The following is a 19,690-nucleotide window of genomic DNA, read 5'->3' on the forward strand; positions in this document are numbered from 1 at the left end:
CTAGGAAGAATTCCTAAAATATTCAGTTGACTTTGAAGTGTAATTTCCTTTTGAAATCATCATCTTTATGAATTTGGGGTTGGTGTTTAGGGACCACATTAGCCAACAACCCAGGAGACTTCAGCTCATGGGTACCAGGTTCTCTTGTAGTTTCTGGAGATTCATGAAAACATGTGCATATATTTATTTTTTTACAAAGTCAGTACTACAATTACACACGCTTCCTGCATATTTATTTTCTCTACTTATGAAAGATACACCTTGGATATTCCCCATGTTAGCACAAATCAAGCTCCTCTTTCATTTCAGTGAGTGCAGAGTAGTCCTTTGTACATGTGTCTGGGGACTGACCTCCCCAGTATGTGACAACACTTGAAAGTTGTTTCTAGTCTTGTGGAATTTCAACAGTCTTGCAACAAACAGACTACTACATATGCCATTTTCAATTTGGGTCAAAAAATCTATAAAATGAATTCCCAAATGCTGTCTTGCTGGAACAACAGTATTTGAATTTAAAATTTGGATGTACATTGGCACTGTTGGCATTCTCCCTGGTGGAGATCAAACACCACTGGATTCCTGGAACCCTTGCCCGCCAGTGTCATGGCAAACCACGAATTTCTGGCCCATCTGAGAGCTGACACACGTACTCGGTAATTTTACTTTGTGCATATTTTAGAGTGAGTGAAGGGTTTTTTTAACATTCTTTTTATTGAGTTATAATCATTTTGCATTTTGTGTCAAATTCCAGTTTAGAGCACAATTTCTCAGTTATACACGGCATACATATATTCATGGTTACATTTGTTTTCGCTGTGAGGTACCACAAGGTCATGTATCTGTTTACCTGTGCTGTACAGTATAATCTTTTTCATCTCTTCTGCACAGAGAGTCAGTGAAATTAAATACTTTTATTCTCTTCACATATTTTTGCTGATTTTAAAAAATGTGTTTGTTGCTCTCTCCTCACTGAGTCATAAGGGCTTGTTATAGTTTAAAGAGGTGACCTCTGTGCTGGTATCACCGACGGCGAATGTACGTCCTCTTACTGTTTGTTGTTTTGCTTTTCTTAAAGGTTTTCTATAACTCATCATTGTCTTCCAGCTTCTTTTACATCTCTTCAAATTAACTAATTCAATCCATTTTTTGTTCTTTTTGACATCAAGCCCTGGTAATAACTTCAGTATCTCTTTGGTAATCATTTTTTATTTTTAAATTTTCCTTGAACGAAAGTACCATGACACATATATTTTAAATGAGCTAAACTGTTACTCTATTCAAACATAAGAAATCTTCCAAAATATACTTAAGAGGAATTCTAAGGCCTTTTAGAAGTCTCACTTAGCATTTTCAGCCCCAAACCAGCTACATTTTAATGACCAGGAACAAGGTAAGTAATGTAGAGCTCGCCGCAACATGGGCCACTATTGACTTGTTTCTGGTTCTTTGAATGTTTTCTTTTAGTTTATTTATTTGAGTAGTTAATGCCTTAGCTTTCTTTTTAAATCCATCTCTAAGTAGTTCTCTTTGCATCTGTGAAAAGGAGAGAAAACACCCATTTGAAAACACCAGGCATCAGCGTTGTGTGTCTAACAGCTGTGTCGGCTAAGCACGTGTGTCTGTTTTGCTGTCCCTGAGATATTTTCTGATGTTTGGCCAATATTTGCAAACATTTGGACCTGGGCAGGGTTTACAGCTTCCCACGATCCCTCAACACCATGTCACTGGGTGGGAGAGATGGGCCCATGTCAGGCCTGAGAACTGTCTCACTCATGTGCTCCAGGCCTAAGAATGCACTTCGGGAGGGAATGTAGGTGAATTGCAGTTACTTCCTATTGCCCTGAGGTAAGATGACCACACATATGTCACAGATAATGGCAACTGCTAACTCTCTTTGGAACACTGGCCACCGAAGTCCAGTTTGGGACAAAGAATGCATTGACTCAAGGTGTATAACATGAGTCAGGTGGATCTGGAACCAAAGGTTGCAAATTTTAGAGCTTTCAGCCTCCAGTACTTTCTACAAGGCACAATCTGGTACTTTCAGGGGCAGGTCTATTTCACGCCTCTGATGGTTGTACTAAAAGCCCTAAGAACTAAAGGACCGAAGTCCTGTTCACTTGGGGGCAAGTGAGATCCTATAGTCACCACAAATAGCAGCCTAGGATCCCAGGTAATTTAATTTGGACCCTGTGAACCCTAAGACTACAGGAAGTGCTGAGTCTTACAGACATAAGCCTCCTCCTTTTCCCACATCTCTTAGATGTTACAATGGATTTCCCTCTGGGATTTGACTTTAGGTAGAATTTATGCTCCTTTCTTCCAAAGGAGCTGGGGTGTCATCCATCAGGTGCCACCCAGGCCCCTCAAGGCCTACCTTCAGCATGTGCTCCAGCAAACGGTCCTGCTGTCTCAGAAGGTCTTCTCTCTCCCTATCCATCTTCTCTTCCAGCTGAGCTAGATTCTCCTTCATGCTTCGCTCCTGCATCTCCAGTTTTTGCTGTTGCTCATTCAGTTTCTCCTTTAGCAATTCTTGTTCCCTCTCAGCGGCCTCCTTCTGGGCACGTTCAACTGTTTCATAGCAATTTTCAAGAGGGAAGAAATATCAGTTATGCAGAACTGTACCCTCCTGAGCTCAGCCACTAAAGTGACTTTAAAATGGCAGGAGGGAATCTGAACACGACTTCTATCAACATCAGGAAGACACGCTTCAGCATGGGATGGAAAGGCACTGATCAGACCTACATGCAACCCAACCTCCCGGAGTTGCCTTCAGTCATATCAGAGAGCTCCCACAGAAGGAAAAGAAGTCCCTGGTGTTAGGATGTGTTTGCTGTCACACCAAAGAGCATCACAGGAAACACCTTCCCATCTGTGGGCTCATCCCTGCCCCGTACCTGCCATGGCATTCTCCCAATCAGTGAGGGATTTGTCTGCTTTCAGGATGGCTTCCTCCATTTCTGCTTGGGACTGCAGGAAGCTGTGAAGGACCTCATTTGCCTGAGGAAGCAGCAAGAAGCAAGGATTTGTCAGGCAGCCAAGATCTAGTCTATTACAGGGGAAATTTTATTTCAGTAAAACTACAGATCAGACCCCGTGAAATCTTCATATTTCAAAGGATCCCACAGTGTCACAGATGTCAGGATCATGTGCAGCTCTACAAACAACCATCCTCCATTGCCTGCAACCGCAGCACCTGCCCATCGTTTCCCTTCTGAATAATGCTCATCTAATCTTTCTTTATTATAATTCCATTTTTTTAACTTCAACTTGTACATTCTGTCTCCTATTCCAGGAAGCTTTCCTGAGCCTTATTCTGAGCTCTGAACAGCTGCTGAGTACATGCAGCTGCCCCACCAGCTCTACCACTTGAGGGCGATGTGATCGCAGGCAGATTACATTTTCATGCATCATTTTCTCAATTTGATAATGAGGATGACAGTGGTACCAACATCATTGTTCTGATTCCTACATTGATTGTCTAGGCAACTCAGCAAAGCAGAAAGAACCTGAGATCACCTCCTCTCACAGGTCAACCAAAACACAACTATTTGCAAAACAACCATCCACGAAAAAGACCAGAACCTATCAGAAAATATCTCGTACAACTGAAAGCACAAAGAAGGAACCATAAGGATGTAGGTAAGAGGTGTGGAGCTTCAATGTAGACAAATCCCTTCCCCCGGATGGATTATTCACAACTGGGAGAATAATGAGACCTGCAGACTTTCTCCCAGAGGAGCGAGGGGTCTAAACCTCAACTGGGATCCCCAATAAGAGGTCTAGCCCAAGGAGAATCACAGAGGGACGGCCAGTGGGGCTCTCTTCCAGGAATCCCAGAAGGATGATGGAAATAAGGACTGCTCTCTTTTGTTTGCCTCTATATTGCTTTTGTTTTGATTGGTAACAGGTTTTTTAAAATGCTTCACTTATTTATTTATTTTTGAGGGGTGTCACTGGGTTTACTTATTTATTTAGCTTTCAAGGAGGTACTGGGGATCGAACTCAGGAACTTGTGAAGGCTAAGCATGTGCTCCACCGCTTGAGCTCTGTCCTCTTCCCCTTGAGCTGTATCCTTCCCCCAAGACTCTACCCTTAAAGGGCACACACAGAACCTCAAACGGGCCTGGACCAGGGATCCGGGACCCAGGGACTGGGACCCAGGGCCTAGGACCCAGGACCCAGGGCAGAAGCGGTAATTTGGGGAGCCAGGATCAGATCTACTTTCAGATTCTGGAGAGTGTCCCAGAGAGGCATAGGGCACCTGCAGCTCACCCAGGGGCAGGGACACTGGTGGCCCCCTTTGGGGAGCTCCTTCTACCTTGTGGACATCTTGCTGGCAATCACCATTTTGGAATTTTCTCTCCAGCATTTTAGCCCCAAGATCCAGCACCACCCTGACCCAATGGTCTGCAGGTGACAGTGCTGGGATGCCTGAGGGCAAGCACCTAGCTCAGCATGGACACAGCCCCACCCATCAGCAGACAGGCTACCTTAGGACCTCCTGAGCCCAGAGCCACCTCCACACGGGATCCTGACCAAGCCCCTCACACCAGCGTACAGGACTTCACCTGAAGCACCCAGGGCACTGCCCTCCAGCCAGAGACCATGGGCCCAGCTCCACCCATTAGTGGGAAGACACCAGCCACAACAAAGCCTCAGTCCTTTACCCTGCAAACCCAGCCCCCCACCAGCAGGCCCGATTCTGCCAGAACACCTAGGCTCAGGCTCTGCCCAACGAGCAGGGCAACACAAGCTTCAGGACAACCCAGACTCAGCAACAAAATGTGTCAGGAACGGGATCTAACCAACAGTGGCCCAACGCATGCTCTGGGACCATTGGGTCCTGCAGCCACATCTGGGACCTGGCTTTGCCCTCTGGGTTGGCTGGCACTAGCCCTGGGACCTGGCCTCCCCCACCAGTGGGTGGCCAACATCCCAGGGTCTTCTGGAGTCTTACTTCCCTCACCAGCAAACCTACACTAAAGGCCCCCAGGGCTCCACAGTCAGCCTCCTGGTGACCTGGTCCAAAGCACCAGATAGTGGCCTCTGCACAAGGCAGGACATGGAAACCACATGAATCAGAACAGAACCTCTGACTCCAATCTGCTGTTCTTTTCCCACCCCATTACTCCTCACCTTGACCCCTTTCCCGGGCACCAGCATATAGCCCTGTTCCAGCTTGTCCATTGTTTCTAAGTAGAGCTTGTGTCCTCCAGGAGCAAAGAAAGTTCCTTTCTTAAAACCTTCCATCAAGAGCTCTGAAAGCTTCTGAAGCTCAGCCTGACAGTATTTGACAGAGACCTCTTCATTCTGCACCAAGAATTCTTCCTTCTTTTTTTTGATGTTGACCTGCCAGGGAAATGTGGGGAAATCCAATAGAAAGAAGCTATTAGAGAGAAAGACCAACCGTGGTCCTTTGGAAGAAGCAGTCTGACAGCATCAGGGTGCAGGAGATGTAGAGTAATAAACATGGAGTCAGGAGACTAGTTCTATCCCCAGTTCTGACCAGCTCTCTGTGTGGCTTGTGGGAAGTCTCTGAACCCCTGTGGGATCAGACTCCACACCTGTGAAATGATGGGTTTGGCAGGTGTGATGTCCATGATTCCCTTAACAGTAGTAGGACTAACAGCCAGCCATTCACCCACAACACAAATGAAATTTTGTTTATGAGTTGAAGTAGAGTTTCTTCTGCAAACTTGGGAGCTATGGATTAAAATATATACTTAGCAAGTCACTTGCCTATTAATGAATTAACCACACACTAACCAGAGTTCTGAACTCTTCATGGATTATTTTTTCACTGAGGATTTGTGTGTGTGAAAATATAGGAACAGGCTTTTTTTGCAGATAGTGATAAATTACAATTGAGCTGGCTTTGCTCTATGTGAACTAAGATAATTGTAACTTGTAGGATGGTCAAAAGTCAAACTTTCCGTAAAGGTGACTATGGCAAGGAGAATTGTGATCTCCAAGTATTGTCCCCACTGGTGTCCACACTCTGCAGAGTCCCGAGACTTGTGAATACAATGAACACTCATCCCGTGTTTAAATTATGTTACACGGCACAGGCTGACTCTATGAAATGGAGATTACCCGAGTGGACATTACCTAATCACAGGCCCTTTCAAAGGTGTTTTCCCTTGTTGGTAGCAGAAGAGGAAGTCAGAGAGATCAGAAAAAAGACACGGATGCAATGCACCATGGCTGCATCAAAGACGGAGGGCTGTTCCACAGAGCCTCCATGTGAGGACCAATCACTCATCTCCAGCCACAGTGCACTGAGAAGACCACCCACGTGCCCTGGGCTGGGAGTTGACCTGAAGGAACGGAAGCCAATAAATGTGTGTTGGTTTACACTGCTAAGCAGAGGGTAATTCATGTTTCACAGTCTGAAATAAAAGCCCATCTTTTACAAAAAGGATGAACTGTAGCCCACAGAGGCTTGTCAGTCAGAAGAATCAAAACTCATTTTATGATGAATAGCACACGAGCCATGGGGACAAAAGAGGGAGTCTGGGATCATTCCAGAAGAAGGAGATCTTCTAAGATACGTTACCACAAGTTTCTTCTGGAACTCCCGCTTGTCATCCTTGAAGGAGTGCTCCATGAAGACTGCGATGGCTTCCCTCTCGCAGGCTGCGTGCATCTCCAGCAGCCCCTGCAGCGTGTCCGTGGGGAGGGTCACGCGCTGGGCCATCTGCTCGCTGTAGTGTGCGGATGCCTTCTCCACAGCCGCTGAGTTCTCACGCTCCGCCAGAGTCATCACTGCGTTCTCCAAACAAGGAACTGCCCCACTGTTGATGGTGTCCACATAGGCCACCGCCAGCGTCCCCAGCCCTGATGGACACAGGATATTTAGGGCAGCAGAGACAGTTCTTACAGGTTTGTTTGTTTGTGTTTTTTTTAGCTTTAGAGATCTGCATTCTAAAAATCACTAGGCTTTGACTGAATTTATTTTTCTTTCACTTTCTTCTCATCTTCATCTTGTCTTCAGCCTTGTCTCCTCCTTCTCTTTCTTCCATGAATCCTCTTCTTTATAATAACATCACTGTGTCTCCTACTCACTCCATCTTATGATTCTCAAATGCATCACATTATAATATTAGGTGAAAGACCTCGAACAAAATATTCAAGGGTCTCCAAGAACATCCTTTCCCAGTGTAGTAGAATAAACAGAACTAATTACACACATAAGTAAGGTACACACTTTGTGGGCACTATTTGTATTCAAAGTGTGGTCCCCATGTAAAACTGTCATCAAGATTTTCAAGACAGTTGCAGAAATACTAAACCAAGAAGGGCCCATCTCAGAAAAGGGCCCCGTGTGACTGCCCAGGGGGCAAATGCATGAAGCCAGCATGGGACGTGAGACTGAGTATGCATTTGTCTCTCACTCAGTGAGTCTACATGGTTCATGACCTGGTATTTGTTTCCTCATTCATGCAAACTCACAGAACATCTTGTGTATCTTCACTTCCAACACTTATCCCATCAGACGTCTCATCAATGTGCATTTTTCCTAACTTAACAGGTGCCTGTCCTTATACTGTTAGTGTAATAGTATTATGAGGGTTGACAGGCTTCAACAACATTGATACAGGAAAATTTTAGTGAAGAAACATGCATTTCACTGTGTGGCATGAACATCTACTTTCCCACATTACATACAGAAGGAAACACAATTGCTGACAAACCCAGAGTGCGCTCACAGCTCCATCACACACCCTGACCCACAGAGGGAGAGGCTGCAATGAAAGACTCACCTCCCCCAGTGACCGTGACCCCCTCTCCTAGGGTCTTGGATTTTGCATGGGTGAAGATATAGGAACAGAAATCTTTGCACTGCATCTGAAAACTCTCATCCAGTTGGTCATCTGGCACATCCTCCATATGGACTAATAGTTTTCTGGAGGTGACAGGCCGGTCAAAGACAAAGCACTTCCGTTTTGGAAAGAAACTCCTGATCTTCTCTCTGGGCATGTTGGAATGTTGGACTTGGGGATCCTTGCCTGCAGAAGTGGAGAAAGAATAAACACTGAAGAAACAGACTTCAGGTCAGGGGGTGAGGACTTTCCTTTCCAGGGAGCTTTGCATCCCTGTGGCTCCCCTGCCTGTAAATCTCCTTTTATTGAATCATGCAAATTGAACTTATGCTTCTCTACCCTGGGCATGGAAACCTCCCTCCCTGTTTTTAATTTTCTTTTGTCTTGTTTTTGGTACAGAGCTAAGAGTGTAGGAAGTGCTTCTGAACAAGAAGGAGAGGATCTGTTCCAAATGAAAAATCTTATGATTATTTTCCTCAGTTCTTGCATGATGTGCAGCAGATCAACTCGTTATTAGACTTTTCTACAAAGATACATTAATACAAAACTTGTCAGAAATGTATATCTGACATGACAGACCCTAAAACAGACAGGAAATGTGGGCGGTTAAGTAACGCCATGGTCAGGATATATATGACCTTGCTGGGAAGATCACATGTGGAGAGCAGATAATACTCAGGACAGTAAATGAACAGCTTTATAAGATCAGAGTCAAAAAATACACATGGTGTAAATATATTTGGAAATGGCTTCAGTGTACACCCTCTCATGGTGAGACTAGCTTACGTGAAGCTTAGACATCAGCAGTCCTCTGCATTCTTTTATATTGGACGTGACAGTATTATACAGAGCATCTCTGGGCATATGACAGCAGTTCAATAAATGTTTATTGAAAGGATGAATAAATGATTAAATACACCAAATGCATATTGCTTTTGGGTGCCACCATTATCCTCTCTGTTAAATGTAAGTTGAGAAATTAATTTATTATATCATGTGTCGGGCAAGGTCTAGAATGAAGTGTGTTGTTATGAGAGAGATGAAACGAGGCATTGGACAGTCTTCCTGGAAGAATATGGCTATGCTGTTTATGAAATTTTCAGTGTACAAACAGCCTGTGTATGAGGGGCGTGGCTATATGGGGAAGTACAACGTACAGGGAGAAGAGTATTTCAAAGATTAGTTCTTGTGTTTACCAATTTCTGAATTGATGAGCTATTTTGCTCAGAAAAGGAGAAGCAGTTCATGTGGAACATAAATGTGTGAGCCTCAGTTTTTCATGGCATGAAGTTTCCTGAAATCATTTGGTCTAATACTGGATTCTAAATTTCCTCTGTGAACTTAAACTCTGACCAGTGGGGTTTTTCCACAAGAATAATGACTGGAGCCATGACACTTGTTATTCACCCAGCACAAGTCCAATCTCAAATAAAGACTGAGGTCACATGCTGGGTGGCAGGGCTCTGCAGACCCCATGACCTCCTGACCCCCCCAGCAGCCTGGCCAGGCTCTGATACCTGGAATCAACCTCAAGGCATTCTCCAGGTACTCATCTTCAGTAATGGGGTGTCCATCAAACTCCAGCTCCAGCATGAAATCTCGCACAGCCCACACGAAGTCTGGAAAGAAACTCACAAAATCAACTGAGTCCTCTCCATCATCAGAGATGCACGGGGATTTTGTCCTGATCAGATTAGTGAGTTCGGTCACGTAGCTGGGATCTTAGCTAAGGAATGAGAGGTGCCCCGCAACACAATTTCCAGATCGCCCCCCAAAGCAAGTTTTATCAGCATTCCTCTCTGCCCCATTCCCCCTTCTAAGCCATGAGAACGGAGTCATGGGAAAGGAGAAGCAGGCTCAGCATCCATTCCCTCCGACTCAGTGAACTGGACCCAGGGCTTTCAGTCTGGGAAGGATACTGCAGCTGCTCCAGGGCCTGGTGGTTGATGGTGCTCATGCTGTTGTAGACAAAGCAGCTGCTCAGAAGCACGGCCAGTGTGAAGGTCCACGAGTCGATCTTGGAGTCACCCTAGAAAGCAGTGGGGTCCCCATTCTCTCAATCGCTTGGTCATTTTCTGTCAGCTGTACCGTAACTCAACAGGACAGCAAGGAAAATAAACTTTAAAACAATGCTAAACCCAAACCTTTGCCATGATGACGTGTTCCCCTCTCAGGGCCTCAGTCGCATTATCTTTTAGCAGAACGGAATGACATCGTAAATGTGTGTCACGTGTTTAATACACTGCCTGGCACATAGAATCTAAGCAATAAGGGGGCAATGATGCTTTTGCAAATTTCTCTTGATTATGGGCTGCATTAGGGTCACAAATGCCACTTACCTAAACTCATCAGCTGTTCATTGTGTGTCTAGAAAACACCAGATAATGCATTTGCTTGTGTGGCTATAAAGCTCCAAAGGACAGTCCCTAGCACCAGTGACATGGCTTTCTAGAGGTGCCAATAACATGTGCGAACATATAAATGTATCCAAGATGATAAACTGCCTGGAGTGGATCCACATGTTCTCATGTGAAGGACAAAGGTGGAATGAAAAAAATAAAATAAAATAAAGACCAAAAAAAAAGTACTCTGAATTGAGAGCCAGAAGTCGTTATGTTTGTCAGAGAGGTGATGGCATTCAGCTGAAAATAACTGGGCTTCAAAGAACTGAAGGGATGTGGGTTTGTGAAGAGAAAGGGCTAGTGCAGATTGAAGGAATGGGAGAAGTGAATCAGTACTGCCAGGAACTGCAATCCCACAGAGGAATCACAGGGCTAATTTATTTGTCTGAAATGGTGCTCATGGCGGTGCTAGGAGATGGTGAGGCTGAAAACGAGATGAGAGCAAGTCCTGAGTGGCCTTGGAAGGGAGTCAGATCCTATCACGACATGTAGTGAGGGCAGCAGGTGTTCGTCTGCTATCAGGTTACAATTTGCTATGTTCTGGTTCCTTGACAAATGCAATAAGGTAAGAAGAAGAGGGTTATGCAAACTATGGACTATTTGGTACTGTAGATCATTTTTGGCTGACACCGAGGTGATTGTTGAATATTTCAACCTGAATGTTTAAATTCAGAATGTCTGAATTCATATCACAGCTCTTTTCTGCAGTAATGAAAGCTAAAGGTTCACGGCCACTAAATTTGACATAGACTCAGACTTATATAAAGGGGAAAAGATGACTGCAAGCAGGACTGTAAAACCAGAACTTCTACAATTACCCCATGTGAAGTGCTTTTGGGGGGCCGAGCACACTGTTTATAGACGTCATTGATGAATCTCTCCTCACAGCCCAAATGCTTGGAGTAAAATTTTCACGAATGCCCTTGATGTGGCTGAAACTTTTCTGGAGATAATTGAAATAGCGTGTTTCACTGAAACCCTATTTTCCAGATTTCTGCCTCTAAACCCTTTAACTGCACACATCTTAACTTTTAGATTTCCATGTTCGCATGGGTTACACCTTCCAGCAGGCTGTGTACCCAAACCTGAGCTGCAGGGGTAGGTTCTCACTTTCGGTACCCATGGTTCCCTGTCCTGATAACTCTGTATATTTCTTATCTCCCCAACGAGGCCCTGGGCCCAGACCTCACTCACGGCGATGTCTGTGGCACTGAACACAAGCCCTGGAATTCTGATGCCCAGTAAGTCTTTGCTAACTTGTCTCTTTCACCCCAGTGTAAAAAGTAAGATCTCTCAATAATACTCAAAGTATTTAATTTATTAAAAAATAGATTCAAGGGATGAGAATTTAGCCTCATTATTCAACATTGGGTTTGCAATATAGTATTATGTCATTAAATTTAAATTGAGAAGGGAAAATATAATGTAAGTGGAAGGGCATTGTAGAGCTCAGTGGTAGAGTATGTGCTTAGCATGCAGGGGGGCCTGGGTCAAGATCACTAGTACCTGTATTCAAAGGAAAAAAAAAAAAAAACAATCACCTCCCTCCAAAACTTAAAACTAAAATAGTTAAAATATAAGTTGACTATCAAAAGCAAAGATTTTCCTCACTACCTTGTCCACGTCACCCAGGCCCTCGGTGTCCAGAAGGACCAGGGTGTGGCTCTCCTTGGAGGGGTGGGGCACACACCACATCCAGATGCCCTTCGTTTCAGCCCTCACCGTAGATCCCAGAGAGAAACCTGCAAAGGAAGAGAAGAAACAGTGCGCAGTGACAGCAGAAGGTCCGGGCTGAGCACAGCTTACCTTGGCTATCCTTGTCTGCACGTGGGAGCCTTTCTGAAAGGGAGGTTCCTCCATTTCAGCAAGAACAGCAAATCCAACTTATGTACCTCTTCAGAACCACCTCAAGAAACACTTCCTGTCACTTGTTCACCTCCTACCATTAATGGCTCAAACTGCCACATTCTGAGATTAATTTAAACTCTATTAACCCTTCTATTTTTATCTGACACCGAAGAGCTGCCTTCCTCCACTTTCTGATGGAGATGAACCAGTTTTGATTAGCAGCAGGTGCCTGGATTTTCTTCCACCCAGGTGACCCACAGTGACCCAAGGCCTCTGCTCCTCTCTCTTGGTCACATATCCTTTAATTTAGCTCTGCCCAGTAGCTCTGGTCTTTGGCACATTCTGGTTCCACTCACTGCCTCTCCCCTCAGGCTGCAGGAGTTACAATGGCTGCCTGGCTGTTGCTCTGGCCACTCCCTGGGTGCCTCCACCTTCTTCACTAGTTCACTCTCCCTTGCTGGTGCTCCTGTAGCTTTCCTGCCACTGAGCATCCACAGTTACCCTTTAAGTGGATCATCGGTGCCCTTCCAGCACCTGGACTGATATGTCAGCTTTGCTAGATTCTTTGTCTTCCCCTTTATTTCTGGATTTTCCTCCTTTTTGTCTCGTCCTCTAAAGTGATGAGTTATTTGTTCATTGACTCAGGATATAATAGAAGGGAAAGCATAAAAGACCTGTCAGAATTTTTCATCTATTTAGCAAAGCCTTAAACCCACAGGGAGATATGTGAAGTGTATGCCTGACATGCTGCTGGTAATATATCTTGTCCAAGATTTATAGCATCTGTCATCTACCAACGACGCCTTCACCTGAAAACAGAAATGGATGTGATGACACACTGAGGGGAGCGTGGTTCAGCATGGCTCAGGCCCTTTAGTTTCCATACATGGTGTGTTCTGCATGGAGGGGCAATAACACCTGAGATGATACGCACTATTCTACATCATAATCGTACTTGACTGCTTGTTGATCAATGCAGAGCAACTTGACCTTCCCCAGGAGAAAAGACAAGGTGTACCTGGTGCTCATCACTCTCAGTAAGACAGGTAAGGACCAGACAGAAGTCATCACAAGGAGAGAGTTGTGACCTGCTTCTGCTCAACCTCTTTGATTGGGCACAAATGTGTGTGTGTGTGTGTGTGTGTGTGTGTTGCTCTTCCTGTGATATGACTGGTGTGGTAGGTCACAGTTCAGGTGTTTTAAAACATAACTTGTGTTGGGATATCCTTCATAAGGGAAATCACTCCCTTATTGCCTGATATTATCTCAAATAGAATAAAAAAGAACATTGTTGAAAGTCCTTGACTGGTATATTTTTCTTAGAGTTCTCAAATCTTGAATCCCTCAAAAGAAAAAAAAAGAAGAAGACAATTATGTTCAGCCTAGGAAGGAAAACTCCTTGATTCGTGGTCAAGAGTTCCTCTAAAAGAAAGACGAGGACTGTGAGTTTTGTTTGAAACCAATGAGAGATTGCAAAGCAAGAAGGAGAGAAGAATGGAAAAAACTAGAGAGAGAGAAAGAAATAGACATAGAGTCTGAGAGAGACAATGAAACATTCCTGAGATCCTTTGAGTTTAGTGAACTGATGTCCTATCCCCTAATCCTGTGAGCCTCTGAGCCACAGAAGAGGACATTTGGAAGGAAATGGTGAATGTTTCTTTCAGACAGAAATGCTCAGCAGGATGTAGGCAGATGGTCCTACAGATGAAGAAGAAACAAGTAGGCAACTTGGTAGGAAAAACCCCAACTTCTTGAGATAGGAAATGTAAATCACAAATAACTGTGTGAGTAGGTGCTCAAATTTAATTGTATTGAGGCAAAAAGCATGCGACTACACACACACCACATCAGCAAAACTTAAAAGTGTTTTTACCAATTTCATGAGGATGTGAAGAATTCTAAATTACTTCTAATAAGTATACACATTGAATAGGAAGCTTAAAAGTTTGTTCAATACCATCTAGAAAGGCTGAAGACAGAAAGGCTCCTTGACTCAGCAAGTCCACATCTGGGCACATCACACAAAGAAGCTGTGCACATGGGCACCAGGATACAGACACAAGGACTCTCACAACAGCACCATTCATGAAGCAGCAGAGCTGCACGTGATACAAATGTCCATCAGCACTAGTGGGTGAGTACACCGCGGTGCCCTCTGCCAACTGCATGCTCTTCAATCAGTGAAAATAATTATAGACACATATGATGAACTAGATCGACTTTGTAAACAACTTAGCGAGAGTATGAAGCAAGATCCTAATTTATACCAGCATGCAACTTCCTATACCATGTCCAAGCTACATTTCAGAAACATATACATAGATTGTAAACTCATGTTTACACAGGAAGCCTGAAAGAATACAGCACAAAAATCAAAATGTTGCTTAGCTGTAGTTAGGGTTTGATGCAAGTGACATGGGCTTCTGTGGGTTGGTGATGTTTTTTTCTTGAACTGAGCAGTGACTCAATAGATAATCCCTTTGCTTTATCGACTTTATTTTATATATATAATAGACATATATTTATGCCCTCTTCTGCATGTGTTCTAGTTCATATATTAGAAAATACTATGTAGAGAAAGAGAAAGTATAATTTATGAAAGTTTTCCCATGAAATAAAGCCATAAAAAGGGGTAGTAGCCCCACTGAGATTTGGGATCCAGGGATTTTGCTGTCCGTTCTTCATTCCATTCCTTTTAAAAAAAAAAAAAGTACATATTGAATAGTATTTCTGTGCTGCTTGAAATGCCCCTGTGGTTTAGGACAAAAGTGATGAAGGAGAAAAGAAGAGAATACTGAATGCAAGTGAGCCCCCTGAGCAGATGGCAGTGGATGGGATCAGGACTAAGGAGGTGGGTAGTTTGACATGTGTGGGAATTCTCTGTTAATGGACAAAAGAGTAAATTTCATAAAGAAATGGGTATGAGTTTATAAATTTGGTGGTGAGAGTTTGAAGTCCCCTTCAGTGGGAGGGGTTAGGCTCTTCCTGAGATGGACCCTGGAGCAGAATGCTCAGCACCTGCATTATCCCTGCTTCCAAGCACATGGCCCTGAGCAGCCCTGAGCAGCACTCACCATGGTTCTGTCCCAACAGGCGGTTCATCAAGTAGGACTTTCCCGTCCGATATGGGCCTACAAAGGCCACCACCACCACAGGCTGAGATATCTGGTTGAGAATCTTCAGTGCATCCGGATTTACTGTCATCTGGCTGTTCTGTCTTTCCACCAGACAGACAGGGTTCATCATGCTGGGTCCAGATGCCATGGGAAGCTGTAACCCAGAGCAACAACTCAGTAGAAAACAGCTCACCTCTCATGGTCACACAAGTCACATGCACGTGAGCTTTTTGCTTGTGGAACTTATATCAATTTTCTATGTTTTGTATGTTTTCAATAATAACTACTAGTCTACTGTGCCAAGGCCGGATACAGGTAGCTTATGAGCGCTCTATTAGTTATACTCAAATGAACCCTAGAACAACCTTGCCAACATGACGCACACAGTGAATAGGATGAGAAAACAAGCCATTGATGATGGAGACCTGACATGTCTCTGAGGTTTTCTTATAATATTATCTGATGGGTATAGGTAATCAGGTTTACTTATTTAATTGTTGTAGGAGGTATTGGGGATTGTACCCAGGACCTCTGACATGCTAAGCCTGCACTCTACCACTTAAGCTATACCCTTCTCCCGATGGAAACTTGAGAACACTATCACTTTTTGGGTAATTAGAGGCAGAAAGGGGCTTGAAGGAGCTGAGGAGTGACCAGAGAAGATTTCAGGAGTTCCAGAATGATTTGGTCACTCAGTAACTGGATATATATTTATGGAGAAACTACCATGTGCTGGACACTGTTCTAGGTGCTTTGTATCAAACAGTGAACAAAATGGATGCAAATCCCTGCCTCCTGGAGCTCAACCTAAGAGAGAAGGCAGATACTATAGAAAGTGGAGGAGCAAAACACTAAGTGTCTATTAAATGATGGTAAACGCTCTGAAGAAAACAAATAAGGCATGGGACAGAATGTGTGGGAAGTAGAGTTTACATAGAGGGTAGTCAGCAAAGGCCTGAGCCATAAAGGGAAAAGGAATATGATCAGGGACCTTGGTGAGGAGAGATGCAGTGGATCGCTGGGAGCAGGAATGGGCTGGAGGAGGTGTGACTGTGAGAGAAAGAAGGATAGATGAAACACCCAGCTCTCCCTCAAACACAACAGGACAGAGCTTTGTGCTACCTACACAAAGTCGTGCATGCAATCATTAACTTACTAACTGAAATGACAGCACATTTTTGATTATTAAGGCTGATGTGGGAGAGAGGCAAGCAACAGGGGCATCTGCATAGAGCTGTCAGAGTGTTACATCTGGGCCAGATTCTACTTAAATGTTTCCAGCACGATGATCAGGTGTTTCATGATACCCAGAGTGAGCAGTCAGAGAGCTCTGACTGTCCCTTTAGTTTCTTAGAGACAATACGATGCAACAGTCACACCTGCTTGTACTCCAGTAGCTGTGTGACCACCAGAAAGATTCATTTCTCTGGGCCTCAGAGTTTCCTTCTGTAAAATGGCAGCACTAAATGTATATATGGTTCATTAGGGTCACTAGGGGAATAAATACATCAGAATGTTCATTCTGCTCCTAAAAATCATGCTGGTACCTAGTAAACCCTGAATAAGTAGTGTTTCAAAATTGAGTATTCAGAATGCCGAAGGCAGGGTGGGTCACTTCTGAATGAAGGCGGAGGATTGGCTGTGTCCTGAGGCAGTGGCAGTTCCCTCCCTGGGTGCAAGCAAGTGGGACATCTCATGCCATGAGGATGATGAGCAGGCCTGGGAGGCCTGTCTGTAACAGCTGAGAGGGACAATTCTGATGGAGAGCGGGTCTGCAGTCTGATTGCCAGGGTTCAAACCCAAGAGTTCAAGTCACTTACTGTCTGTTGAGACCTTGACAAAGGAACTTGACAATTTAAGCCTCAATTTTTATCAATATCATATGGAAAACAAGAATTCTTGCCTGATTCACTACTGCACAACTGGTAACATGTAGGTTCTCAGAAATTTTAAAAAAACGTTTCCTGCATTAATTTACTCTTTCAACAGCAAGTAAGTTAGACAATGTGTTAGGCTGTGTCAGTGCATACTGTGAGCTGTCAGTTGCCAAGAAACATAAGGTATATACAATCTTTTCTTAGAAACAAAACATGAATTTGTTTAACACAATTCCTATCTTTAATTTCTCTTTTTTCTATAGTGGATTGGGAGAAGAGATGGGGGACTAAAAAGACCTTTTACTAATGTGTTATGTGAAAATTAATAAATGGAAATTTCACTCAAGTGGAGGCCAGAAGGGGGCGCTCTCATGTGGTACCACTGGAGCTCAGTTACAGGAATGTTTGTCAATGACAGACCCCCCAGGGAAAATCATCATCAGGAAAGGCATCAAGACCAGTTCCCCAAAGGAGCAGGTCTACAAGAACTGTCCACCCAGACACCTCAGCCAATGAGAACCAGTTATCATCTTATTTTTCTCCAATGGACTTTTTTTGAAAACAATGCATCCCAACTTCCTCATTTTTCTTTAAAAAAAGGTTCCTATTCTTTGTTTCTTGGATATGCTTATGGATTTTGCTAGAGCTTGCTTGTCCCAAATTGCAATTCCACTGCTATGCTTGAACAAACCCATTTTTACTTCAGGAATAACTGTTTAATTTTTAAGGTGAATAAGCAAGAGGAATTGTGGAAATCACTTCTTACATTGAATATTGATAAAGCTTTGTGTAAGAGTCAATGAGTTTACAAAGGTTTTGTTTTTAATTCAGACTATACTGAGGTACAAAAACCAAGAAGCCTTTTAATTTTGAAGCTAAATAAGTAGAATAGTGCTACTAGATGGCAGAAGATGATCAACACTTTGCAAAGATTATTCCTGAGAGTTGCCTGGGGTGATGGTTAAAATTACCACATGCCCTGTGTTTTCAGCAAGTACAAAGTTACCCTGAGGCAGATCATGTGTGGGCTACTCATTACAAATAATCCACGATAAACAAACATGCTTAGACTTACAGTTACATTTAATAGCTTTTAACTGAGAGCCACATTTAATTACTGCACATAATCCAGCTCTGCAGTATTTGGAATAACAAATGTTAACACAAAACTAATCCAGGGTCAGTCTTTCAGGATGTAAGCTGTCTATATGTCAAGGGCCATCTTTTCTCTGCTTCTCCAATGCCCAGAGGGGCAGGGGCAGGACCTGTCTGAGGTGGGGAAGAGGGCCATGAGGGAGGGGCCTGACCTGGGAGGGACCCCATCCAGCGCCTCTGGGAAGAGGCTGGTGAAGGGTTATCAGTGCTAAAAAGGACCTCCATCCCCTTTCCTCAGATGAGGCAGGACACATCCTTCCTTCTCACATGCACAGCTCTTTGCTGCAGCCCTGGACCCAGGACACGCCTGGCAGCCGCCCTGCATCCACATGGAGCCGCAGAGCCGGCTCTGCCCAGGGCCAGACCTGCCTCTTTCCCTCCCGCAGAGCTGGCGCCCGAGCAACCCCGCCTGCAGCGCGGGGACTGCACTGGGTGAGTTCTTCCTATGCTTGTTGCTAGTCAATGGCAACGTGCAAGGAAGGTCAAGTTTAGGAACAAACTCACGTGGCGCTGGCGATACACCGCGGATCACGTTCTCAGCTGCCCTGGGCGCAGGAGAAGCTCCTCTGGTCTTTGGCTCCTCTGCAAATGGATTCTTCTCTTTAGAAGATGAAAGGTGGGCTGGGTGTTAAAGCCTTCCAACCAGTGTTGACTTTCCTTTAAGGGAAATGAAAGCGAAAGAAAAAGGCCATTTCTAGGAAGGGCAAAGGCTTTCTCCTTTCTTCCTTTCCTTTCTTTCTTTCTTGCTTTCTTGTTTTCTTTCTCGCTTTCTCTCTCTCTCGCTTTCTCTTTCTCTTCTTTCCTTCCTTTCTTCCTACATCCCTTTGCAGGCAGGAACTTGGATGAAGTCAGGGAAAGACAGGTTTCACACCTGGCTGAACAAACCCAACATTGTCCCTCTTTCAAGGGTTTCTTAGGTGTGTCCTTGACCCAATTGTGAACGTGGGTCAAGTAACAGTGGGACAAGAGTGTTCAACAGTCTGTCACTCAGGGGTTCTTTTATGAGGAAAGGAGCTTATTAATTTTTTTATAATTTCAGGAATATTTTATGTGCTCATTTCCTTTCTCCTTCTTTGTTAAAAATGTTTTGTTTTTCACTTAGTGATTTTTCTTCATTAGCAGTATATATGTGTATAAAATCCTTGATTTTATAGCCCAGACATATTCACTATTATTTTGTCATACTATTTTTCCCTTGTGTTTGACTAGGATGGATCCAGATTTGGTGGTTGGGGGGTGACTGAGATTCCTTCTGCCTTGTTGTGTATGTTTAAGTTGTTGTACTTACCCAACAGGTATAAGCTTGACATCTGCCACTATGGCACCAGATTCATTTTCCTGAGGAGATGTAAGCCAAAACTCTGAGACACTGAGGTTTGCAGCAGAGAAAGGGTTTATTTGGGAGGCAAGCAAGCAATGAGGCAGGATAACAAGTCTTAGCTCTGCCCCCCAGAAGGGTAAGTGCT

General features: G+C 44.1%; 1 protein-coding gene across 1 annotated transcript; it reads right to left on the bottom strand.

Annotated features, from left to right (window-relative positions):
- Nucleotides 1–229: 229 nt before the first annotated feature.
- On the bottom strand, nt 230–19,383 carry LOC105066598 (guanylate-binding protein 7). The gene is made up of 11 exons (XM_010951972.3): nt 18,729–19,383; nt 15,151–15,346; nt 11,843–11,970; nt 9,746–9,855; nt 9,344–9,540; nt 7,767–8,012; nt 6,560–6,840; nt 5,140–5,352; nt 2,898–3,000; nt 2,378–2,571; nt 230–1,533 (listed from the first exon to the last, which is right to left on the bottom strand). Exons 2-11 carry the CDS (start codon nt 15,338–15,340, stop codon nt 1,366–1,368), a joined length of 1,830 nt encoding a protein of 609 aa, XP_010950274.2. The 5' UTR covers nt 15,341–15,346; nt 18,729–19,383; the 3' UTR covers nt 230–1,365.
- Nucleotides 19,384–19,690: the final 307 nt, after the last annotated feature.

The sequence above is a fragment of the Camelus bactrianus genome, chromosome 13 (genome assembly GCF_048773025.1).
Source record: "Camelus bactrianus isolate YW-2024 breed Bactrian camel chromosome 13, ASM4877302v1, whole genome shotgun sequence".
NCBI lineage: Eukaryota > Metazoa > Chordata > Mammalia > Artiodactyla > Camelidae > Camelus > Camelus bactrianus.

Coding starts and splice junctions, on each gene's coding strand:
- LOC105066598 (XM_010951972.3), bottom strand. CDS start 15,340: ATGGCATCTGGACCCAGCATGATGAACCCTGTCTGTCTGGTGGAAAGA. Junction 9,541..9,745: donor CAGGCCCTGGAGCAGCTGCA/GTATCCTTCCCA, acceptor CTAAGATCCCAG/CTACGTGACCGAACTCACTA. Junction 8,013..9,343: donor TGCCTTGAGGTTGATTCCAG/GTATCAGAGCCT, acceptor CCACTTCTGCAG/GCAAGGATCCCCAAGTCCAA.